The 27192-nt window shown below is 38.1% G+C and overlaps 1 protein-coding gene across 3 annotated transcripts in view; it reads left to right on the plus strand.

Moving 5' to 3' along the window:
• Window positions 1-27192, plus strand: part of abr (ABR activator of RhoGEF and GTPase) — a 453886-nt gene that overhangs the window by 272170 nt on the left and 154524 nt on the right. For all 3 annotated transcript variants that reach the window (XM_079816090.1, XM_079816091.1, XM_079816092.1), the window contains 4 exons: window positions 7685-7737; window positions 8604-8744; window positions 13877-13998; window positions 17549-17717. In XM_079816090.1, coding sequence (XP_079672216.1) covers window positions 7685-7737; window positions 8604-8744; window positions 13877-13998; window positions 17549-17717 — 485 coding nt within the window. The remainder of the gene's footprint in view (window positions 1-7684; window positions 7738-8603; window positions 8745-13876; window positions 13999-17548; window positions 17718-27192) is intronic.

Raw genomic sequence — 27192 nt, forward strand, 5'->3', positions numbered from 1 at the left:
CAAGTGAATACCCTTTAAACTTACTCAAATAACATATTAAGAGGATGCAGCATCAGTAAAGATGTTAATAATATGAACACGTTTTGGTCCATAATTCAGAATGAATTCAAAAAGATGTTGTTGTTATTACAGTGAAAATGTAAGTTAAGTTTTATTGTAAATAATCATTGTTTTATGTTGTGTTAGGTTTTCCAAATAAGCTGTGGTATTAGTCTGCTGTTTTCACACAAAATGCAGCTCAATCACTGATCTGTGAGTGATTTTACACAACTACCACTTAAAAACGCTTCAAGAGCCAATGAGGTTTATTCTTGTGTGTTACACAGCACGTTTGAGCTTCCGCATGAGCCAATGAGGTTCAATCTCGTGTGTTACGCAGCATATTTGAGCTTCCACAGGTAGTTGCATAGCTATCAATGGAGAATACAGAAAGCTCTCAGATTTCATAAAAAATATTTGCATTTATTTTTTCCGAAGATGAACAAACATCTTATGGGTTTGAAACAAAATGAGGATGAGTAATTAATGACAGAATTTTCATTTTTGGGTGAACTAATCCTTTAATGTGAAAAGGTGGCACAAGATCTCGTCAAACCCCTACCATATACTGTATGACTGTACACCCCCACACTGTCAGAAAAAAAGGTACATTGCTGTCACTGGGGCGGTACCCTAAGGTACATAACAAAAAAGGTACTAATATGTACCTTTAAGGTATTAATATGTACCTTTAAGGTACTAATATGCACTCTTAAAGTACTGATATGTACCTTTTGAGGTACTAAAATGTACCTTTCAGGGGTGAGTAAGGTACAAAGATGTACCTTTTCACTTTTGTACCTTAGGGTACCGCCCCAGTGACAGCCCTGTACCTTTTTTTCTGAGAGTGCACTATGCACAAGCTGCAGTCACCAGGGCCCGTATTTATCAAGCTTCTCAAAGTACCGTTTTAGTCTTAAGCTGAGAATTCATGAAATGTACTCCTACTTTCATACTTAAGTATAAAAGCAAGTTATCAAATTTCTTAAAGCTAAGAATCACTCTTACTCTCCCAGTTATTTAAGACAGCTCGAGAGGTCTCTCAAGTGGTTAGGAGTTGCCAGTAGGGGGCACTGAGCAGACAGAGATGTGCGCAAATCTTTCAGGAGAGGAAGGACAAATGTTTTTGAAATATTTGACGACGAGTGGTTAATCAAATGGTTTCGTTTGGACTGAGCATCACCTTTTTCAGCGCTGGTTAATGTTGCCATTTATAAAAAAAAATTCCATTGTTTGAATAATTCGGCAAGCAGTAGCGCTTCTTCCTCCCACCAATTTTGTATTCTTTTGGATTATATCATAAAATCTAGCCTATATATAGGCAGGTCAGTTAACAGCACACCGGTTTAAAATTTGTAATTTGTAAGACATGGTGGAAAACGTGTTTATCTTTGATTTCCAATGTGAATATCATAATGTATTCTCTTGAAAATTCTTTATTGTGTATTGAATGCAAATTCCCCTTAATTCCACCAATCAATGTGAATTTATCTGAGAATATTCTTAAATAAGGAAATCTATTCAGTGATTGGTCCATGCCTATGTCGTCATCCAAAATCCTGTGTGTCGTAAATCATCTCTAAGACTGACACTGAAGATTTAGTCCTACACTTCACTTAAAATATGACTGAGATGCTTGATAACTAACTTTTTTGCACAGCTTTGAGCCAATCATTTTTTTACACTTAAGTCAATTCTTAGCAGTGTTCTTGTGAGTAATTCTCAGAGGCTTGATAAATACGGGCCCAGATTGATAGATGATAAACAGTAGTCTTTCAAGCGCTGAAGTTGTGGAAAGAGGAATAACAATATAGAAAGATTTGAATTTATCAAAATTCTCCTCTGCACCTTTTCTCTCATTCGGATTTTTAGCTGACAAATTACATGAGATACATGACATTACACAGGGCTCCAGACCAAAATATAAATTAAGGAGCCATTGGCTCCTATAAGGCAAAAAGTTAGGCGCCAATTTTTTTTTTCAAGTGCCACAAAAGAATAACCATGTTTACATTTTTCACATGCAATTATATGGGAGGTGTTGAATTCCATTTTTAGCTCCTTCCATTCTGTCTCATGAAGACAACAGTTTAAGTAAAAATATAAGGATTTTAATATAGTGCATATATTATATTATAATATTTAGCAAAGTGCCCCTTTCTATAGTTATTTTTCTAGCTGACTAACGAGTTTATGAATACATTTTATTTTTATGTAGAACACTGAATAGGAGTCGAATCAATCAAAACCATTTCAAAATCTCAAATATCAACAATGGTATATAAAATAATCAAATTACAATCATCAATACAAATAGATTTTGTTCTACATTTGGTTCTGAACTGAAATTTTTATGAATTTGTCTTGACCTGTCTTTTTTGTCTGTGTAGAACTGAAACACCAACTATGCACCTCTTAACATTTGAACACACACACGCATGTACACACACACATGCACGCAGCGACTTGCACAATTTTCTCCACTGTAGCCTTTATTCATTTATTGTCATATACAGAGCGCTTCACAGCCGTTACATGTCACGTAGGCTACCCAACACTTGATTCGTCTTGTTAAACTACTTCACTAAAACGCTCCCATGTTACTTGACTTTCCTTCCTTTTGTTTTTAATTTGGTAAATTCCGCCTGAAGAAAAAACAACGCAAAGCAAGAAAGGAATTGTATTCACAATTTAAAATAGCCCGTCAGGCAGGGCCGTGATCTGTTTTGGTTGCCCGGGCCCGGATGGAAGATACCATAGCCCTGGGACGTCGGGCTAGCGATTTTGTGAGCCCTGAGTTCAGGCAGTAACAGAAAACAGCAAAGATTAAAATATACTGAGAATAAGAATCCATATCAGTATCAATTAAATATAAATGAAGTAGATCATAGAGAGCATTGGTGTGGTGTCAGTGGTTTCTAAGATCTACTTAGGCTTACAATGCTTTTGGCAAACAGCTCTAATTTTTTCAATTTCAGATCCAGCTGTGATTGGTCAGGCTTTGTGAGGTGGAATGAGCCAGAGGACTCTTGATTGGAAACTCAGTGGACATTGATTTTGTGTATTAATTCATGATGTCCAGAACGAGCTCTCATGCACTACTACTAACACATGCTTGATACTTTTTCTATAGTAACTTACAGTAAAATCCACCTTGTAATGCCATAATAACCACCCAGAACACTATAACTCATAGCAACGCCCAGCAACCAGCTAGCAACACTATAATATATAATAACACTATAATCAACAACTTACTAAAGACCATCCAGAACACAACAAACCAAGCAACCTCTAAGATCACACTAACACCTTTGCAGTGTCTTAGAAACACATAGCAAAACGCTAACAAACACTCAAACGTCTAATGACCACAACACCCTTCTAACCACCCAAACTGTGGGAGTGAGTTTTGTATGGACAAACACCACTCAAATTTTCTTCAGAAAACTGTTTTCTTCAGAAAATGTGCTTAGTTTATTTTATGGTCCATTTAGCAAATTCCACAGGTTTGACCCAAAATCACCATAGAAAATGCTCATAAAGCCCTGCAAACGGTAATGCAAATGAACACTTGTAAATTTGATAGTGAAAATTAGTTTCTTATTTGATAAATGACACTGTAGTTTTCCATTATAAATCCCTCCTCCTCCTCCTTTTTTAAACATTCCTGTCTCCACTCTCTCTCCACTGTAATCCTTCAGCCTTGCAAAGGCACATGGGAAATTAGCCCTGTCAGAGAGCTTCGTTCTTTTGCGATGTGATATATAATCTATAATTAGATGAATTGAGTGGGAGTGAGTATGGACTAGTGGGAATCATCACCCATTAGAATAAAAGACAGCAGGACCACCACATGAACCCATCATAAACCTAAGTCTCTCACTTGTGCTGCCAAAGAAATGAGAGACAAAGCTCTTTCCTGAAGATTGCTCACAGGAGACCCTTGTATGGAGTGTGTATGTCAGTATACTTTCCAAAACTGTGTATAGCAGTGCTCCTTGTAGGTACCTGGGACTTCATGGAAGACAGTAGTCTGACCTTGATAAGCGGTGTTATAATAAAGTCAACCGAAATTACATAAATGATTGTGTTCAGTCAGTGGTTAGTGCATGGCCATAACCACACATTAATATTTAGAAAATTCAGTATTTTTCCATTACCGGCTCTTAAAATTGAACCTTTAGTGCAATATTAAATATTGGTTGCATATTGGTAAACATTATTAATAAAAACAATAACAATAATAATAATAATGTTTTTAAGTTGCAAAGCAGTATTGTATTGATTATTTATTGATAGAAAAAAAATCTAAATCCCTCATTTAACTTTGCAAATTGTCCTTTGACTTGCAATGACCAATTGCAATTTGTGAACAATGGTGGTGGTGTATAATATTTTCATAATGAGTCATTTGCTGACGTTGCCTTCTTTTATTTCTTTTATTACTTCTTTTTATTTCTTAGATTAGATTAGATTAGATTCAACTTTATTGTCATTACACAAGTACAAGTACAAGGCAACGAAATGCAGTTTAGGTCTAACCAGAAGTGCAATAGCAGCAAGTGCAGGATATACAACGTTTGCATAAGTGCAGGACATGGATATGTACTGAGTATATATAAATATGTCTATAAATAGAGAGATGGTTATTACTATAAACAGAATTTACAGGTGAATATGTACAGTGAATAATATACAGATGGTTAATACTATAAACAGAATTTACAGGTGGATATGTACTATGAATATAATATAATATACAGATGGCTATTACTATAAACAGAATTTTACAGATAGAGGTATACAATGATATGTTAGGCTAAAATGAGGAATATGGCAGTGGATTAAGGTAGTGCAATAAATTATGGACAGAAGCTATCCGAAAAAAAGTGTAAAAGTGCAGTGGAAGTGATTGCATATTACAGTTAGAAGTACGGTGCAAAATACAAATGTAAACAGTAGGTACTGTAAATAACAGTCGGCAGTGCAAATGAGCATAATCCAGTTACGGTGTGGTAGTGCAAAATGAATAAGTAAACAGTTGTTACTGTAATAAAGAGTCGGTAGTGCAAGTAACAAAGTGAAGGTGGATGTGAGGTAGGAGAGTTATCAGTATATGAGGGGAGTGGATCAGCGGGGGTTTGAGTTCAGTAAAGAGACAGCTCTGGGGAAAAAACTGTTCTTAAGTCTGCTGGTCCTGGTCCGGTGGATCCTGAAACGCCTGCCGGAGGGCAGGAGAGAAAACAGTCTGTGGGCTGGGTGAGAGGAGTCCTTGAGGATGCTGCGAGCTCGATGCAGACAGCGTTTCCTCTGGATGTGCTCGATGGCAGGCAGTGGAGTCCCTGTGATGCGCTGGGCAGTTTTCACCACCCGCTGCAGTGCCTTGCGCTCCGCAACAGAGCAGCTCCCATACCACACTGCCACACAGTTGGTCAGGATGCTTTCTATTGCGCAGCGATAGAAGTTCACCAGGATAGCCGAGGAGAGCTGATTCTTCCTCAGTGTCCTCAGGAAGAAGAGGCGCTGGTGAGCCTTCTTGACCAGGCTGGAGGTGTTGGTCGTCCACAACATGTCCGCCGAGATGTGGATCCCCAGGAACTTGAAACTGGAGACACGTTCAACAGCCATTCCATTGATGTGGATGGTGTCGTGTGTGCCTCTTGACTCCTTCCTGAAGTCCACGATGAGCTCCTTCGTTTTGGTGGTGTTGAGGAGCAGGTTATTATCAGCGCACCATGTGGCCAGGTGCTGGATCTCCTCCCTATAGGCAGTCTCATCGTTGTTGCTGATGAGACCAATCACCGTTGTGTCGTCCGCAAACTTGACGATAGAATTAGATCCATACACAGGCTTGCAGTCGGCGGTGAAGAGGGAGTAGAGAAACGGACTTAGCACACAGCCCTGTGGTACACCAGTGTTGAGTGTGATGGATGTGGAGCAGGTGGATCCTGAACGAACATTCTGGGGTCTGTCAGTTAGGAAGTCCAAAATCCAGTTGCACATTGAGGTATTGATGCCCAGGTCTCCAAGTTTGGCTATTAACTTGGTTGGGATGACAGTGTTGAATGCTGAGCTGAAGTCAATAAACAGCATGCGTGCGTAAGTGTTCTTATTGTCCAGGTGAGTGAGCACAGAGTGCAGTGCCATGGAAACGGCATCCTCTGTGCTCCTATTGCTGCGGTAGGCAAACTGGTGTGAGTCCAATGTGGATGGTAGAGAGTCTTTTAGGTGTTCCAGGACCAGCCGCTCAAAGCACTTCATGACGATGGGTGTGAGTGCTACAGGGCGGTAGTCATTAGGGCACCTCGGGTTAGAGTGTTTTGGCACTGGCACAATGGACGTGCGTTTAAAGCATGAAGGTACAGCTGCTTGGGCAAGAGACAGGTTGAAAATGTCTGTAAAAACCTCAGCGAGCTGCTCCGCACATGCCCTGAGAACACGACCAGGGATGTTGTCTGGTCCAGCAGCCTTGTGCGCGCTGATCCGGCTCAGTGACTTGCAGACATCTGTGGAGGAGAGTGTGATTGGTGGGTCAGCTGAGGGTTTGAGCTTGGTGGCAGTTTCTCTGTTGTCTCTTTCAAAACGAGCGTAAAAGTGATTTAGCTCGTTCAAGAAGTTGACATCAGTGGCTGCGGGGGTGGAGTGGGTGGGTTTGTAGTCACTGATGGCCTGGATGCCCTGCCACATGCGTCGAGGGTCAGAGTTGGAAAAGTGACCCTCTATCTTTAGCTTGTAGCAGTGCTTGGCCTTTTTGATGCCCCTCTTCAGGTTTGCCCTGGATGCGCTGTAGGCTTGTGCATCTCCTGATCTGAAGGCAGTGTTGCGTGACTTCAGCAGGAGTCGCACTTCCCTGTTCATCCATGGCTTCTGATTTGGGTATGTGGTGATCTGTTTCTGGGTTGTAACACTGTCAATGGTGGTATTGATATGATCCAATACAGAGGAGGTGTAGGAGTCAATGTCCGTGTGAGCGCCACTGGTGGCTTGAGAAGCATTGAGAAATTTCTTATTTCTAATGCAGATAGATTTCTTTTAGATATAAAGTTCAGTCTTCAGGAATTACAATTAGCTTAACCACTTAAACTCTGCGGACCCTGTACAGGGAATGTCCGGAATGACATCATCATGTATATACTTTTAAATGTATATGTGGTGGAAATCCCAAAAATGGTCCCTGAGCTTAAGAAGTTAAAAACTATTGAAGTCTATCACATTGTATAGCAAGAACTTGGTATAAAATGTATGGTATGAGGTGTTCATATACCACTGCAGTGTTTAGGGAGGGCATGATACAAGTTGACAGATAAGTGTTTTCTTTTCTTTCTCATTTAGAGAGCTAAAATCATAAACCGAGCCTCCTCTCAGTGTTTGGATTCATTTGTCCTGGATGCTCATGTTTGTGTAGTGCTCAGAGATGTTGCTATTATCACAGCTGCTCAGTCAGCAGTGTAATAGTTTTGGAAAGGGTATTTTTCATTTCTCTCTCTCTCCCCCCCTCTCTCTGGGTGTGTTTGGCATTTTGAGCATTTTTATGATTGAAAGTATGAGTGTTTTGTGAGTTCAGATCTTATACATCTCATAAAAGAATATTCCATAACATATGATTACTCTATGATTCACTCTTTAATTTCTGTCTTTACAGCTCTCCTCTACAAGCCTATTGACCGTGTCACTCGCAGCACTCTTGTCCTACATGTGAGTTGCTCTCTCTCTAAAAATATAAACGTCTATTAATTGCATGTAGTTAGGTTTAAAATTGTATGGTCTCCTTTACTAAGCTAAATGCACAGAATAATGTTTTCTGGAGTCACACATGCACACTCTCAAAAACACTCAGATCCAATCAGCTGTGACTTTAGGCCTGCCATTATTTTAAGGCACATTCAGTGTTTCTAATAAATATCAGTATAAGTCCAAAATGTGATTTCCACATATACACAGCCATTCAAAAGTTTTGTGGTCTGCAAGATAAAAAAAATGAACAAAATCAGGACACATTAATTTTATTAGAAGTGACAGTAAAGATATTTATAATCAATGTTACAAACCATTTATATTTCAAATAAATCTTGTTATTTTGATTCATCAAAGAATCCTGGAAAAATGTGTCATGGTTTCCATAGAAATTTTATAGAATAATAAAGTAGAATAACTGTTTTCATCATTGATAGTAATAAAAATATTTCTTGAGCAGCAAATCAGCATATTAGAATGATTTTTGAAGGATCATGTGACACTGAAGACTGGAGTTATAGCTGCTGAAAATTCAGACATTATAGGCATAAATTACATTTTAAAATATATTAAAATAGAAAACAGTTCTTCTAAATTGCAATATTTCACAGTATTCTTGTTCTTACTGTACGTTTTGATCAAATAAATGCAGTCTTGGTGTGCATAAAAGACTTCTTTCAAACACATTTTAAAAGTCTTACTAACTCCAAACTTTTGAACTGTTGTGTAGATTTATAACTTTATAATTTTTATTTTAATATTGTGATTATCACTTTAAGAATACACATAACACTCAGGTATGTTGTCTTTTTGTTTTATTATTTAAGGACTTGTTGAAACACACCCCTAAGGATCATCCAGACTTCCCGTTACTGCAGGATGCTCTGAGAATATCCCAGAACTTTCTGTCCAGCATCAATGAAGAGATTGACCCCCGCAGGACTGCCGTGACCACACCGAAGGGAGAGGTGTGTGACTGTGTGTTTGTGCAACTTTGTGTGTATGGGCCCTATCATACACCCGGCGCAATGCGACGCCAGGCAGGTCAAGTCTTTTTTTGCTAGTTTCAGCCCGACGCAGTTATTGTTTTCACGTCCCGTGCCACTTTATTTGAATAGCAAATGCACTAGTGCCCATCTGTTCGCCTATGGGTGTGCTGGTCTGAAAACAAGGTGTGTTCATGCACATTGTTGGCACGTTGCTATTTTTAGGCAACTGAAAACAACTGCTCCATTGACCAATAAAAACCTGGTCTAAAGTCAATAGCGCAGTATTTTTTGTGTTATTTAAAGGGCGCGTTAGTAATATGCACATAGGCGGGTGCACAACACACTCTGCTTATTACACACACAGGACGCAGCAGCACACACACTTTTTTAAATATTACAAATAAAAGGATTCCTCTCTGGAGAAGTGTTCAGTCTTTCCGTGCGCAAATTCCACCATGTAAATAGCAAATCCGCCATGGTGCAAGCGCAACTGGCTTTTAAAAGGAATTTGAGATGAGACTCTGATTGGTTTATTGCACATTACGCCCAAAACAAAGCCATGACTCATTAAAGGGGTCATAGAATGGTACATGCACTTTTACAAGTTGATTATACGGAAATGTGTGTTGGCAGTGCCTGTACACAACCATCCTATAATGATAAAAATACATCCAGTGTTTTTTTTTAATCTCCTTATATATTTTCCCCTGTCTCAAATCGAGCCGTCTGACCGTGTGACGTTACACGGTGTACGCCCCTCCTAAGATTGTTGATTGACAGCAGCGTTTCAACACAGACCCGCCCTGAGCGAGCTGTCATCAGTCCGCCATTGTTGATACGCTGGAGCAGAATGGCGTCTAAGCGATTGTGGTGTTGTGTTGTTGGGTGTAATAACGAACACAGCAGTCATTTTGATGTTCCTAAATCCGAACCGCTGAAGACCCAGAGGCTGCTGAGTTTTGTTTTAGAAGGGAATATTCCCCCCCATCATCGTCAATGTTTGCGCGAATCATTTCTCAGCAGACTGCTTTATAAACGAGCGTCAGTATAAAGCAGGTTTTGCTAATAAGCTGCTCTTGAAAAAAGGATCGTGTTCCTGCTGCACCTCAGGAAGATCGAAGATGTGTGAGTGTAACGTTTTATTAACCTTTATATTAATCTTTGCAAATCGCTTGCACGCTTCACGATGAATGAGGCTAAAGTTTACAGGGTAAGTTACATTACGGCATGCTTTCTGTGTATGACGTTCTCAATATAATTCATAATCCCACGTTTATAATGAACAACGCGTTATGGTTGTTATTACAAACTGTGTACTCGGGTGATAAAGTTAACGTGGTAACACTACACTAAGCTTACTTTTGTACATGGTTTATAACGGTGTCTGTTACTGATTAAGAAGTAATGTAAAAAAAAAAAATCTTATAACATAACATCAATCTGTCAATGAACTAACACATCAGTAAACACATAGCATTCGTATCTCACTATGCTACTCTGCCAGTACAAAGATAGATCAAAGTGACATGACGTTAACCAACCATTCAGAAACGTCCTGTTCGAACTTCGATGGGTTCGTCATCTGTTCCTGGTCCGACTCCGGTTCAAAATGATAAGGTTGCTTAGATGTGTCTTCAGAGACTCCCGTTGTCATTATTTCTCGAAAATATACCCTCAAATGTTGTCAAGGCAACACTCCACGTGTGTTGTGGTGTTGTGTCGTGTCGAACCGAACGCCCCACAGAGCAGAGGGGGCGGGGTGAGCAAAGCTCATTATCATTTAAAGTCACATACACTGAAATGACTTACTGAAAACTGAGCTGGTTTTGACCAGGTAAATTGAGTGTTTTCTTACAATACTAATGAGAATTTTTAATTAAAGTATATTACAAACTTTTCATTTAGACACTAAAGAATCATATTAACTTGTACAAAAATGTCATTCTATGACCCCTTTAAGAAATTACTTACAACCCTTTTAGACCATGCACCTAACTGTTTTTTTCTATCATTAAACTAGCAAAAGTGGATTCGGACACACCCTAAGTGCACCTGTGCCATGCACTCAGATCGTTAAAATAGGGCCCTTTGTGTGTCAGAAGAGAGCGTGAAGTATACTGTATTTTGCATATACAATCGTTTACTGTAAGTTATGCTTTAAAGGGCTAGTTCACCCAAAAATGAAAATTCTGTCATTAATTACTCACCCTCATGACGTTCCAAACCCATAAGACCTTCGTTCATCTTCGGATCACAAATTAAGATATTTTTTATGAAATCTGAGAGCTCTCAGGCCCCTCCATACACAGCTATTTAATGAACACTTTTAAGGTCCAGAAAGGTAGTAAAAACAGGTTGTTAAAATAGTCCATGTGACTCCAGTGGTTCAACCTTAATTTAATGAAGCGACAAGAATAATGTTGTTCGATCAGGAGACGGACCCAGTCTGCACTCTGCAGGCACCAAACAACGGTTTATTGAAAACACAAAAATGCAACCCCAAAAGGTTGTCAATAGTCCAGACAGGATCAGAGGAACAAATTGTATAAAAAAAATGCTGTCAACAATCCGGACAGGAACAGAAAAGAATTCAAAACGGCAACAAAAAATAAGTTAGAGATAGAGCTTTCTGACAGTGATCACAATGACTGACGAGCCTGAAACAGGCAGAGTAGGGCAGCAGGAGGCGCAGTTGAGTTGGAGGCTGGCGGCGCTCAGGCGGCACGTGAAGCAGGGCTGAGAAGGAGATCTGTGATCCGCAATAGAGGGCGTGATCCGGCGATAGAGGGCGAGGCCAGGGCTGAATGCAGTGGGAAACTGCCTGGAGAAAACAGGCAGGGAAAAGGAGAAAACAATAAACTAAAAGATGAAAAAACAAATAGGCAAAATAGTCCAAGACGACTGATCAGGCAGAAATCCAACACGACAGGACAGGACAGGACACAACACAACAAGGCTAGAGCAATTGCTTGCACAGAGAACAAACAACGAACTGGCACAGGACAGCACACAAGAGATGATTAAATAGGGTAATCTAAATTGATACAGAACAGGTGGAAGGAGTGAAACAAAAACGGGGTAATGAATGGAATAACAAGGGGGCGGGACAAGACACTACAATGACAACTGTCAAGCAACAAGGCAAGCACAACTGTCAAATAGAACCCATGTGCTCTCAAAACACAAACACACAACAGAGACAGAAAAAGAACAGACAGATCAGCCCAGCCCAGGGTCATGACAAATGTGACTTTATTCAACAATTTCGTTCTGGCCTGTGCCAGTCTACTATGCTCTTTACGTTGTAAATAGAATGCAGAATGCAGCGGCGAGGGTGGTCTTTAACGAGCCGAAGAGAGCGCACGTCACGCCTCTCTTCATCAGTTTGCACTGGCTGCCAATAGCCGCTCGCATCAAATTCAAGACACTGGTGCTCGCCTACAAAGCAATCACTGGCTCTGCACCGATATACCTAAACTCGCTTGTTCAGACTTACACACCCTCCAGGAGCTTACGTTCTGCCAGTGAACGACGCCTTGTGGTGCCATACCAAAGAGGCATGAAATCGCTCTCACGGACCTTTTCCTGGACCGTTCCCACCTGGTGGAATGACCTGCCTATCTCAATTTGTGCGGCCGAGTCTGTAGCCATTTTCAAAAACATCTAAAGACACATCTCTTCCAGCAGCACCTGACCAATCAAGAATAGCACTTATCATTCTATTCATTTTCTGTCTGTCTAAATTATATTTAAAAAAAAATAAAAAACTTCTGTCCTGTGTGTTCTGTGCTAGATTAACTGAGACTTGTTACTGCACTTGCATACTGTTCCCCTTGACTGTTCTAGTTGCTTCTATTGCTCTCATTTGTAAGTCGCTTTGGATAAAAGCGTCTGCTAAATGAGTAAATGTAAAATGTAAATGTAAAAACAGTGCAGCTCCTGCGGCATGCGTCGAGGTGCTCACGTGAACAGCATCGGCTGCCATAGATCTTGAGAGCACTGCACTATTTACAATGGAAACTGTGTTGGAGACTGGCATAGGCTAGAACTAAATTGTTGAATAAAATCGTTATTGATAGTTTTAGCGCACAAAAACTATTCTTGTCGCTTCATAAAATTAAGGTTGAACCACTGGAGTCGCATGGACTATTTTACCAATCTGGACCTTGAAAGTGTTCATTAAATTGCTGTCTATGGAGGAGCATGAGAGCTTTCGGATCAAAACTATCTATATATTATCTGTTCCGAAGATGAACGAACGAGTTTGGAATGAAATGAGGGTGAGTAATTAATGACAGAATTTTCATTTTTGGATGAACTATCACTTTAAGGCAGGTGAGGTATCAGTGCCTTTATAGTGTTTTCACACGACTTTCTTAATAGCATTTTATTCAGAACCTGGTATGTTTTCTTTCTTAGTTTTGGTTCGTGTGGACATTCAACAGCAAAAAATCTGACCAAAACCAGCCATTTAGCTAGTTAGTAATGACTGCTTCCTGAAACAGACGTTGGTTAGACAATACAGAACTTGTCTTTAAGGATGTCACGCAAGTGATGGAGACATGTAGACATGGTCAAGACGATCTGCTGAAGTTCAAACTGAGCATCAGAATAGGGAGAAAGGGATGTTTTCTTGGCACACTCTGGGCACCTTGGTACCAATTGTGCTTTGTTTAAACACCACAGCCTGCCTGAGTATTGTTGCTGACCATGTCCATCCCTTTATAACCACAGTATACCCATTTTCTGATAGGATAATGTGCCATGTCACAAAGCTCAAATAATTTCAATCTGGTTTCACTTTACTCAAATGGCCTGCACAGTCACCAGATTTCAATCCAATAGAGCACCTTTTAGACGTGGTATAACAGAGATTCGCATCATGCATGTGCAGCCAGGATGTGCTTGTAGGAAACGTGCCCCTAACCGATAAGAAGACAGTCAAAACGCAAATGTAGGGAGGTGGAGAGAGAGTTTGTAATCATAACTGTATAAAAGCATATAAAAAGGTGCAATGGCACAACCTACTATGTTCAGGTTTCAACCAGATTACTAGAATATTATTGTGTGTGTAGTATTAATATCAATATTTCATTTTTTAAACGTCACAGGCTCGTCAGCTGGTGAAGGATGGCTTCCTGGTGGAGGTGTCGGAGGGGACGCGTAAACTCCGCCATGTCTTCCTCTTCACAGACCTTCTACTCTGTGCCAAGATGAAAAAGACAGCAGTTGGGTATGAACATGGACAGTTCAAATTGGTGAAGGATTCACTTTGAATTTTTACTCAAAAAAATGCTCATAAATTTCACAGAAGAATTACAAAGAAATGGCAAGAAAAACACATTGTACAAAATGTTTTGAAGTAGAAAGACTAAAATGGTATTTTATTGTAAAATGTACTCCAATAATCTTTGATTTATTTACAAAATTTTTTACAGTTTACACTAACTCACTTTCTCTTTCAGTTATGTATTACCTACACATGCATATATCACACTACAGGCTGTTGTGTGTTGGTGTCTGTAGATTAAAGGTGGGGTAAGTGCTTTCTGGTAACTGATCACCAAAACAAACACGCACCTACCCCAAAAGGGTCTCGCCCACTGATCTATATAAATGACTGGATTGCTAATGACGTCATAAAAAGTGAAGCCGTCACGCCGCCATGTTGGTATTCCCTAGTAAACTCACGCGTTCTATTGAATCAATGGGAAATTATATATGATTTTACTGAGAAAACATTGCCTAACGAGTCAGCGTATATTTGAAGTCTCCCTGTACACAACACAAATGTCCTAAGCATGTAAATAGTTATTCATTTAAAGTCAGGAATTTCCCCTGCTTATTAAAAAGTTACGTTCATATTCATTATAGTAGAGAACATCAGCTCGGCGGGCGGACGAGACACTTCAGAGTATCACAAATGTCAAAGCGCAAATTTTTATGTCTTGAAAACGTAACCTGAAATCGCATTGTACTGTTGTTTTGTGCTGTAGTATTGTTTTTATTCATACAGTAGCCTAGGCTAACTGCAAATGTTTCAACAATGATTTCGTTAACAGCATGCATTTTGAAGCAGTTAATGATTTAAACGATGATTAAATAAATAACACGGCATACACTTATGGACATACTCATATAACACTTATACTCATATGGAAACTTGGTCTTTAAGAGTCTGAAATAGATGTGGCAATAATAAGGAAATAAAATGTACATAACTTATTCAGGCAGATAATGCCGACTGCTTTATTTCCGAGATGATGGCAAACTTTGAATTGTAATACAATATAGTGCAATATAAAGGCTTGTATTAATGAAAGCTATTCGAATCAATTTCTGCAGCTAAACACAGATATACGTTAATGTTTAATATTACTAACCCCTAATTAACGTATGTGTTTAGCTGAAGCAATTGATTCAAATAACTTGTACAGTAAATATTAATACATATTTTTATGGATATGTGTTCCAATAAATATTAATACATACAATTATGTAGGGTTAGGGTTAGTTACTAACCCTAACCCTCCATTACATACAGAAAGAAAGATATTTTTGTGTTAGTTCAGTTACGTTACCTGTGTCGGCAGTGTGCAGTAGACACACCCACATTAACGATCTGAATATATGACTCATCCTCTCCGAAAAGACCATAAACATTACAGATAACATCTGAAGTAACTATTAACTTGCATACATATATCGTAAAACTAATCCTGTGAGATGCTGAAAATCGAGTGATTCTAGGTAAATTTTTTGGCTGTACGTCAATGATGCCCTCTGGTGATAGGGAATAGTAAGATGGCCGCTCGAACACTTCCGGTGGCTTCATTGCCTGATGGCAGTTTAGAACGCGATGAGCAATCCAGTCATTTATATAGATCAGTGGTCTCGCCCCTATTTTGATAGCTCCGCCCCACACATACGTACGCAATACAGGCAACGACTATGGCGGAATCTGCTGTGCCAGCTGGCCAAGGGTATGATGCCATCAATAAGTGAAAGAAATGTGTGTTAATATGGTAATCCAGGTCGAATGTTCAATGAAAATGTCATCCCTTACATCCCAAAAACACAAACACAGTTCTCATGAACAACTCGATTGCACGAGCACGACAGTCCAACTAACGAACATATTACAATTATGTCAAGATTAGAGGGTTATAGCGATCACAAAAACACAAACAGTTAATTAACAACTCGATAGCACGACAGACCAACTAGTGAAAATATTACAAATATGACAAGATTAGAGGGTTATATCGATCACGAAAAGAGGAACCAAAGGAAACCAACATATATTAGGAGTTTATTGCCTTACTTTTCAGACACACTGCAAGCTGACGCTTGAAACACACACGTGGTTGAACGTTATAGGATGTGGAAATTAATGGGCCTTCATCATCGCTGAAGTGAACGACAATATGATTGCAAATGGACAAACAAGCGAACATGACACACGAGCATATTCAAGCAAAAGCTAGCATATATTAGTTCTGTGAAACAAAACAAAACCAGTGTTACTCGCCTATCAAAAAGAAATTAAGCAACCTCGGCGTCCGATTGCAGGCCTGAGTGCTCCTTGAGTTCTCTCCAGCGCTGGAAAGCTGATACTTCTTGCCTGATCATAAGACTTCTTTTGTTCCATAGACATTCTCTCTTTCTGTCATCGCTCGGCTAATGTCCGTCTTGTGTCATGTAATTTGAATAATGACTTGCAGCGCTCTCTTCTCACCATAATTCGTAGACATGCCCCTTACTGCTGATTGGCTACAAGTTTGTTTTGGTCCACAGCCCGAGACACTTTTATAAAGCAGTTTTGAAATAACACTTACCCCACCTTTTAAGTGTTTTGATTTACAAAGGTGCAATATCATTTGTCACTCTGTTGTTGTCATGGTTACGATGCCAAAGACACCATAATATTGATTGATAGCTGTGGTTACCCTGATGCAGCTACAGCTTTCAAAGAATTAAATGCATACGTACCACAAGCACTATTGGCTGTGCTTGCAAGGTGACTTGTTGCCACGCTGCCTTCTCAGGCAATGACTTTGCAGGTTGCATTTGCGCACGACGATACCTCATGAAACTAATTTCGGACAGGCTTCTGAGGAAGCATAACAGTTTAATGATCTACAACAAAATAGAGCAAGATTTGGTGATAACTAAGCAAATGTAAATGTACGTTAACACTGAAATTGACCACCAACTGCAACATTCAGGTGCCATATTTATCATATTTGTCACAGAATGGAACACACAGGATTGTGGAATATCATAGGCAGCGAAGGATACATCTATGCTGCCTTCAAAATCTATCAGATGAAGGTATCTCAGGAGACAGAAAGTGATACTAACATTGGATTCAGACATGCCTTGATGCCTTCCTAGCTTGGAATGCATCCTCCGAAGGCAGCATTTTTAAGTTTTCGGATACAAACCATCTACTTTGCCTCATATGCTCGGCATTATGGGACATTCAGTTCTGGGTTTTGTTCTCAGCACTGGAAGAGACTGTAAAGTATTCAGCATGTCAATCAGACTGAATTAAGCAAGAGAAAATTTTAAATGGTTGTTAAGCTTGATGATGAACAGATTATATTCTGCTGCACAGCCATGCCTGGCATCATAATCATCCCACAATAAGAGCTCATTATTTAGCATTTCTGCAGTTGAAACTTTTTGATCCCTGAAGCTTTTAAGCAATAAAAAAATCTAATAAATCACGCTTTTATTTGACATTTAAGTATGTTTCTCTGTGTGTGTGTGTTTGTCAGGAGGCATCAGCAGTATGAGTGTAAATGGTACATCCCTCTGGCCGATCTGAGCTTCCAGACTCTGGATGACTCGGACTCTCTCCCTCACATCCAGACACTACCTGAGCATGAGATCGAGGAGATGAAAATCAAGATCTCTTCCATCAAAAGCGAGATCCAGAAAGAGAAGGTATGTTCTAAATGAGGACTTGTGATAAAAACTAAGCCAATTATTAAACTAAATATTTGTGCCGCTTGTTAAGACATTGCTTATACTTAGTGTTGGAAAATTAACAAACCTACATATATTTACAGTACAGTGCGTACATAAATATTAGGCAAGTACATTTTACCAATTGAAAACCACATCATTCTTAATAATTGCTATTAAGATATATAAAATCATTAGTAGGCGATATGTAATTGTTGATGAGGGCTTAAAGTGAAAAAAGCCTTTAGATGTGCATAATTATTAGGCAGGTTTGATTTCAAAATGATTTAACTTGCATTGAAAAGTGAACATATGAAATGGCCATGAGAAGGATGCAATGCTATATTTTAAAATTAAGGTGTGACCACAGTGAAATGCTCATTAGGTCAGCAGGATCACAAAACAGGTCAAGAAAAAAAGACTCTTGTTAACTGCAAAAGACTGTTAACTTTCTGGTGGTTAGTCTCCAGTGCCACCATTTCCCAGTACTGCAAACTACCTGGCGTCTCCAGAAATACAAGGTCAGGTTCTTAGAGACTGTGCTAAGTCAAGGAATCCTGAAACATGACCCCTGTTTAATAAGAATTGTGTGTCTTGAAATAGGTGAAGAAGTTTTAAAGTTTTTTAAAGGTTTTAAAGTTTTAAGGACAGATAGGTTGAGAGTGATAGATAGGTTGAGAGTGACTTTTGAGGTACCAGCACCAGTTCAAATCAGACAATAGCAAGGTGACAAAGGAGTCATGATCCGGTTTTCCACCATCGGGCCAAAACATTGTCTTTGCTTAACCATTCCATTCCGTGCCAATCCGGCCCAGCCGGCATGGATATGGTTTAATTTTCCACTGTGGGGCTGATAACAGAGCTCTTTGCAATGTAATACTAATGTGTCAGTCGTTGCCTTGGTAACACAACGGTTTACTGATATGAGATGTAAATAGCGACTATGTTATGGAGGATAGTCAGATATTTATTTAAATTGTATTTTTAATTTGTGTTTACGCCGTTCAAATAGCTCAATTAGTCAGCTACTAAGAAGCCTGGCCAAGCAACAGATAAGTGACCAATCATGAGTGGCAACGCCCCTACATGCGTTCTACCAGCACGTTTCTAACCGTGCTGAGAATTCCAGTCCGAGAATGGATAGTAATCGTGCCGTGCCGGACCAGGCTCAAGTGGAAACATAACTAGATCAGTTCCTCAGCTTTCTTAGAACCATTTGGCCCGACGGTGGAAAAGCGGCTACTATGGTGTGAGCTGCTACTAACAATGAGCAAGCCTGACCTTTCAGGGTAGGAAATAGACTTGATGAACTCATAAAACTTACTACCAGATTCTGAAAGATAAATCCTTCAAACAGTGGTACAAGAGGAAGTGGTGCTGGTCCCTCAAGAATCACTCCCAATCTATCTGTCTATAAAGCCTTTAAAAATGTGTTATTTTACAACTCTTCAGCTTGTGATTCTTATTAAGTGGGGGTCATGTTTCAGAATTTTTTACCTTAGCAACAGCACCTTGTACTTCTGGAGACTCCAAGTAGGTTGCATTTCTGGAAAATGGTGGCACTGGAGACTAAAGGGTTCCTGATGGTTTCAAACCTTATTCTTCAACTTCATTCTTAAAGTTAATTTCTTCTCAACTTGTTTTTGTGACCCAATGAGCAAAATGTATAGTATTTATAAAGATTGATGTGTTCAGGAATTGGTAAAATGTGCTTAGAAAAAAAAAGAATATCAACTTGCCTTATAATTTTGAATGCACTGTAGTGGCCAAATGTGATTTTCGGCATATAGGAAAATGGACATTTTCACCCTTTATTCACATATTATTTGATATGCTTGGAATTGTTTTTATTTGTGATAATGCAGTGTCAAATTGGCCCATATTTTTGGCCAGGCTGTCATACAAAGAAATTATGAACGCATGCAAAAAAAACTGCAAACATGCAAAAATTAATAACTTAAGTTGTAATTAATGTATTCTTTTTCCTGTAAGCTTTTTGTTTTAGTTTTCTGTGCATTTCTTTTGCATAGTAAAATAAAACCTATAGCTGTAGTTTGCCTTTTTTTGCCAAATCATTTTGTCAGATAAATACCCAAGTTAAATTTTTTGTTTTTCCCTCATAAATAAAATATAACAAAAATATATAACATACTTTCCTCATATTTTGATGATTTTTTCAAACTTATAGGATCATTAAAAACAAATATCCCCTCTGGACATCACTTTTGGACATTACTGTATATATAATAATAATCGGTAACACTTTACAATAAGGTTGTATTAGTTAACATTAGTTAATGCATTGGTTAACATGAACTAACCATGAACAACACCTCTGTTCAGAATTAGATAATCTTTGTTAACATTAGTTAATATAAATACAGCTGTTGATGGTTTGTTCATGTTAGTTCACAGTGCATTAACTAATGTTAGCAAGATTTGAAGGTAACACTTTACAATAAGGTTGTATTAGTTAACATTAGTTAATGCATTAGTTAACATGAACTAACCATGAACAACACCTCTGTTTAACATTAGTTCATCTTTGTTAACATTAGTTAATAAAAATACAGCTGTTCATGGTTTGTTCATGTTAGTTCACAGTGCATTAACTAATGTTAACAAGATTTTAATAATGCATTAGTAAATGTTGAAATTAACATTAACAAAGATACATAAATGCTTTATAAGTGCAGTTCATTTTTAGTTTGTGTTAACTAATGTAGTTAACTAATGTTAACTAATGAACCTTATTGTAAAGTGTTACCGGAATACTTTGTTTTAGCTTTGTTGCTGTGTCATGGCATGAGTAAGCAATTGAGTAGACAAAAAAAACTCTGTCTAGAAAGAATGAAAGTGTTTCACTTATAATAAAACCCATCTAACATATCTGCACCGATCACATTTTTTTAAAATGACATGCCACAAATTTTTGAGGTTCTCTACACAAGACACATCAAAGTAAAAGTTCTAACCTGAAACATTTGTCTTTCTGAGCAGGTGCATGGTGATACTGTATTCTTGTATGGTATTGAAGCGTCCACTGAAACGTGTTGCATCGCAATGCCCCGTTCTCGTTGATGTGTTCATGACCTGTAGCAAATTTCGTCTTGCACTACTGTAACCAAAGCTGAATTTCTTTTTCGAAAAAAAGTTTCAGTTTTCAGTCTTCAGTTTTCTTTTTATAAATAAAATATAGAATAATCCTTATTAAAGTTACAAAATTTAAAAAGTCAAGATGAATGAGTGATTTTCTTTTTCTTTTGTTTTTTGGTTAATGTCAATGACAGACTACAGCAGGTTTATTAGGATGCTGTCACTTTAAGACCTCATGCAAGATTCAATATATAGTCTGTTACACATAGTCATAGTCTGTGTTTTCTGTTTACCTTCTCTTAAGACAAAACCGACTGTGTTTATGAGGATATTTTGACTTTTTGTGTGTATTTGTGCGTTCAAACACAAGGACACGCATACGAGAACTCAATTCAGCATCGCACAATATAGGCCTATGAGAGGAGGCTCTCTGTGTGCACGCTTTGAATGTAGTGGAAGTGCCAAATTTAATTATTTTTTATGTCGTCTTGTGCTTGAAAATGGTTTGAAATCACATTAAAATGCGCACACAGGAATTTAAACTTTAATTTTATTACAAATATCCGATTGCCAAATTGGAATCGATTTTCAATTCCCAACTGTATTTACATCACCTATTAAGTATAAAAATATGTCAAAATATTTTGACTTCAAAATATACTGTTGAGGATTGCTATAAGTTGTTGTCTGGGCAACATAAAACATCTTGACATGTTGTCACTCAGCTGTGTTCAATAAGTTCTTTACCTAATTATCAGTGTTTTCCTAAAGGCCATGTCTTAGAAATTATTAGAGTCTTCTCTAAAGCATTGCTTTGTAGGCTTCTGTAATTAGGGGGAAATTGGATTTTGTGGTTTATTTACTGATGTTTGGCGTTGCCGAAGCTGGTCACTGTGATGGTACAGTTCACATTCAGATTGATCTTAGATCGCCCGCTTACATTGTTCAAGTGAGGTCACCACAGGACCACAGAGGAAAGGTGACACCACGACTCTTAGCCTTGTTAACGTGGCTAACTCCATTGTGTGAACGGGTTTGTTTATGCTAGCTGGCAATGAGAGAATCAAATAAATTCACTTTTGAGAACGCTCACTTCTGGGATTGTTTAATCTTCTCTTCAGGGATTTCCTTCTGCTCAGAACGATTACTGTCCCACAGAATCATGTACCCCATTACATTGTCAAGATATAATATAACATCAGCACACACTAACGGCTGCAGTGGACCTCTGGAGTCTTTAATTAGCTATAGAGGCCTGTTAACATAATTTCTACTAAAGCTCATACACGCATAATGACAGAATGGTAGTATCATCCCTATTGGAAATTTTCACAAAAATGTTATTTTTTACATTTATAACACAAGGTAGTATTTCTAGAATATCAGCAAGATTGCAAAAGTGATATTGATTTTATAATAACAGTTCAGTAACGTTAACCCTCTGGAATCTGAGCTGTTTTGGGGCCCTTTAGAAATTGGCCCGCTAAAATCTCGTTCCAAGGACGGTAACGACTGCGGTTGAAGGTCGCTACGTGTTTGTGTTTCAGCTGGGCATAATGGATTTAATTATAATATTCTTTATCTGACTCCATTTTAGATTAGAATGCCAATTGGTTGTTTGGTAATTTATATTTAATAGTTAGTCACACATTTAATCATTCCGTTTAACCCTTCGTTGTAATAAGGGTTAATAATCTACTAGATAATCATAGAGTAAATCAGAATAGATTGAAAATATAACAATTTATTAACAGTCAGGTAAATGTATAATCCCAATTACATAATAGACAAAAATCTCTTTTAAATGGAAACACAAAATCTGGTTATGGTTACACTTAAAATAGTTTCAAATGGATGTATGTGATGATAAACTTTTAACCCTTAATTGTACTCAGCATGTATAGAATGTTACCTGGGAGAGAGAGAGAGATAGCGGACAGAGCCAAAGAGCAGGCCCTAAATAGAGAAAGGCAGAGAATCAAAAGAGACAGAGCTACCGTTGTGATCCTTTTCCCTGATGTCACCAAATTCAAATATGACCCATTCAAAACTAACCAATCAGACCAAAACGTGAGACGTTTGAAACTAACCAATCAGACCAAGCTTCTCCCACTGTACTAAAGGTATGACAAACATTTGGTCTGCAGGCCTTCCTTTGTCCTTAGAAATTCCAAATGGCTCTTCTGATGAGGTTAAGGTGGGGGTTGAGTCAATGATTTCATGATTTCATGCCTCTCTGTGATGGTACCACAATGGTACGTCGCTCCTTAGCTGAGCGAAGGCTTCTGGTGGGGGTGTAGACTCGTGGAAGCGAGTCAAAGTATGCAGGACCGGAGCTTGTGGTGGCTCTGTAAGCAAGCGTCAGCGCCTTGAACTTGATGCGAGCAGCGAGTGGTAGCCAGTGCAGAGAGATGAAGAGATGTGTGACATGGGTTCTTTTGGGCTCTTTGTCTCTTTGAAGACAAGACGTGCTGCTGCGTTCTGAATAATTTGAAGTGTTTGGATCGCACATGATGGGAGTCCAGCCAAAAGCATATTGCAGTAGTCAAGCCTAGAAATAACCAGTGCCTGGACGAGAAGCTGTGTTGTGTGCTCTGTTAGGAATGGTCCGATCCTCCTGATGTTGTGAAGCGCAAACCTGCATGACCGAGCTGTCTTTGAAATGTGCTCTTTAAAGGATAACTGGTCATCAAATGTTACTCCAAGATTTCTGACGACTTTGATGGGGAAATCAAAGATGTACCTAGCTGGATGGTGAAGTCGTGTTGTATAGAGGGACTGGCAGGGAAGACGAGAAACTCAGTCTTTGCCAGTTTGAGCTGCAGGTGATGTTCTTTCATCCACACACAGAAGTCCGCTGGACAGCTTGAGATTTGTGCAGCTACTGTGGGATCATCTTGTTGGAATGAGGTAGAGCTGTGTGTCATCAGCATAGCAGTGGTCTGAGAGGCCATGTGCCTTGATGATGGGTCCCAATGAAGTAGTGTAGATGGAGATGAGGAGAGGTCCAAGCACTGAGCCCTGAGGCACCCCAGTGGTCAGTTGATGTGCTTTGGATTCCTCTCCTCTCCAGGCAACCTTGAAAGACCTACCTGTGAGATAAAACTCAAACCAATGAAGCGGAGTCCCTGTGATGCCCTGTGATGAGAGGGTGGAAAGAAGAATCTGATGATTGACAGTGTAAAAGGCGGCAGATAGATCGAGGAGGACGAGGACTGATGATTTGGAATCCGTTTTTCAGTTGCTTATAAACATATTGATGGCAAAAGTTATTACACTGTGTTCAGCACAAACTGGGCTACCATAATATGTGAGCAACATGTATGTACATGCTTGTATTTTTGAGAGAATAATGTTTATGCTTTATGTTTATATTTTTGAAGGCTTCAAAACACACAATAGATAAGGGTCCACAATACTTTTGACTAATGGGTGTTGTTGCCTAGAGTTTTTGCTTCAAATTGATGTGAGAATAATTGTGCCTACTTATTCACATAACACAATATATTGATTTACATTTTTTAAGACACTTTTTCTTTACAAAGGCCATATGCAAATATAGCAGAAAATAGCCTTAGCGCTGGTGATCATGCATTGCACGCATGTCTCATAAATGAACCTAGAATCATAATTGCATTGCATTATGTTGTTTTAAATCCCAAATATTTTACTTATAACATTACCAATTATTCAGTCATTTTTATTTACTGAATACTGAATTGGGTTCAGTGTCACAATATTACAGTTTTTTTTTAGCATGAGACTTCTTTAAAAAAAAAAATTAAAATAGTACATTGCAAAAAAATGCTCTTCTTAGTATTTTTGTCTTGTTTCGAGTCTAAATATCTAAACATTCTTAATTCAAGATACATTTACTAGATAAGTAAAATTACATAAGATATATTTTCTTGTTTTGTTGAAAATAAAATGAAATATATTAAAAACATTGATTAAAATTAAGATACAATTTATACAAAACAAAATTCACTTTAAAGAAAGGCTTTCTACAAAACAAACTCCATGTCTTCTGATATATTGTGCATCAAATGATGTGTCCTTTATTACTCGTGCTGTTCACTTTTCAGAATCAACTAGGGGTGTAACGGTACACAAAACTAATGGTTCGGTACGTACCTCGGTTTTGAAGTCACGGTTCGGTACGGGTTCGGTACAATAAACGTTTATTTATTTTTTATTAAACAGTGGTTTACTGAAAAAAATGTGTCTGTCCTTAAATGAATTAAATTATAACTAAAAGTTTCTTAAAGATAATGCTGTTAACTATAGCTATAGGGAGCCCTTACTTGCACATTATTACTATAATATTAAAGGTTAACAACAGAGTCCAAACTATGAGCCATTCAACTGATATTCATGTTTAGTTATAGGATAATCAACACTCAAATAACACATTGTGTGCAAACATGTAAACTTCACATAAGGCAGTTTTTGCTTTAACTCCTAAATCTAATTATAAAATTATGTTTTTCTCCAATTCGTTGTTGAAATATAATCTTAGTGACTGTCATTTTCATGACAGATTTATCTAAACATAGCATTAAATAATCAAGACTCTATTCTACTAACAGGTTAAGTAGAATTAATATATATATATATATATATATATATATATATATATATATATATATATATATATATATATATATATATATATATATATATATATATATATATATATATATATATATATATATATATATATATATATATATATAGTGCATATATTTAGTGAAAGAGTTGATTTCTCTAGTGAATTAACAGCTGTGGACACTGAATGACTTCTGACTCTGAGGTAAATGATGCTGCGTGACATTGTTTACAAGCTGTTTGACATCTTTCCGCGATTGAAACACTGATTGAGCGATTACACGACATATGATACGTTTCAGTAAGTGTTATCCTCAACATACCTTAAGATATTAATTCATGTTTATTCTTCTGGAAGAGATGATTGCGTTCACTCGCCGCAGCCACTTGAATTGACGTGCCTATGCTACAGTGATCAGTCGTCACATTAAAGAGCGTCAAAACAGCATTTATCGTTTGAATTTCGTGATAAAATGGACTGAATACTTCATATGTTCATGTGGGAACTCGGATTGAAGTGTGTTCCGTGCTTAAAACAAGCCGACTGTTAACTGTTAAAGATTTCATTTGTAACCGTTCGGTACACACGCGCACCGAAGCGAGAGCCCTGTACCAAAACGGTTCGGTACGAATAAGTGTACCGTTACACCCCTAGAATCAACACATCTTAAATAAAAAAATAAAATTAGGCATTACATTAGGCAACATTAATATGAAGCAAAATACGTTTTTACTGGTACTATATTTACAGCATCTGAGCAGACATTTGTGAACAAAAGCTTTATTGATATGTGACACTCACACTAGGCTATTTTACAATAGCATAAACACTTCATAATCTGTCTAAAACAGGCCAAATAAATCTTGTCTAAACAGTCTTGCGTCTATGACATTTTATGTTGCAGCAGAATTCATATTTAAGCTGTCTTTTTTGCATTTAATATTCACAGACGCTAACGGAATAAACTTAAGATTACCTCACAATCAGCGGCTGAATCCGTTGCTCTTAGAAATAAACTATTATTTCTAAGATTATATAGATTATTATTCCAGGATTATTCCTCAATGCGACTCAAAATGATGTAGCTAAAGTATAGCACTACACTTGATGTGTTTATTTGAGTTGATGTGGGTTGCGTCAGTATTTGAATCTCAAAAGAACGCACGCTCCTTGGGCGTGGTCGCATTAGCGGATAATGAGACACTTGCAAACAACTGACATCTCTCTCATTTCAAACAGATTACATAAACACAGAATATTTGTTTTCAATTTGATTTACATTATTTAAAACCTGACATTTCAATGTTTCTTTAGACATGTCTCATGTTTGTATGATACATTTTCACTAAGCTACAGGTCATTTTCTTAAGAGAATCAGATTAGACATAATTTACAGAGGATGCAGATCGTGCATCATGTTTGTTTTCTTTATTTTGCAAAAAGCACAACAATTAGTTTTTTTGTGACTGTACACAAAAAAATAAAGAAACTTAACAGATTATGATGTATAACACTTGCCTGAATGATTAAAAAACGACAGTGTTATTTGAGTCTCTTTAGCACTGATAAGAAAAAAATTTAGTTGATCACGCCAGCGCGACGGCAGACTCTAGGGGGTTAATGTTAAGTGACATTTTAGACATAATATTGTAAATATAGGGGCCGATTTATTAACAGCTTGCGCCAGCGCAAACCCTATTTTGGTGTTAAGGATTTTCTAAAGACACGCAGTGAAAAATTTGAGCTGAG

Source organism: Gobio gobio (assembly GCF_949357685.1).
Source record: "Gobio gobio genome assembly, chromosome: 4".
NCBI classification, from domain to species: Eukaryota; Metazoa; Chordata; class Actinopteri; order Cypriniformes; family Gobionidae; genus Gobio; species Gobio gobio.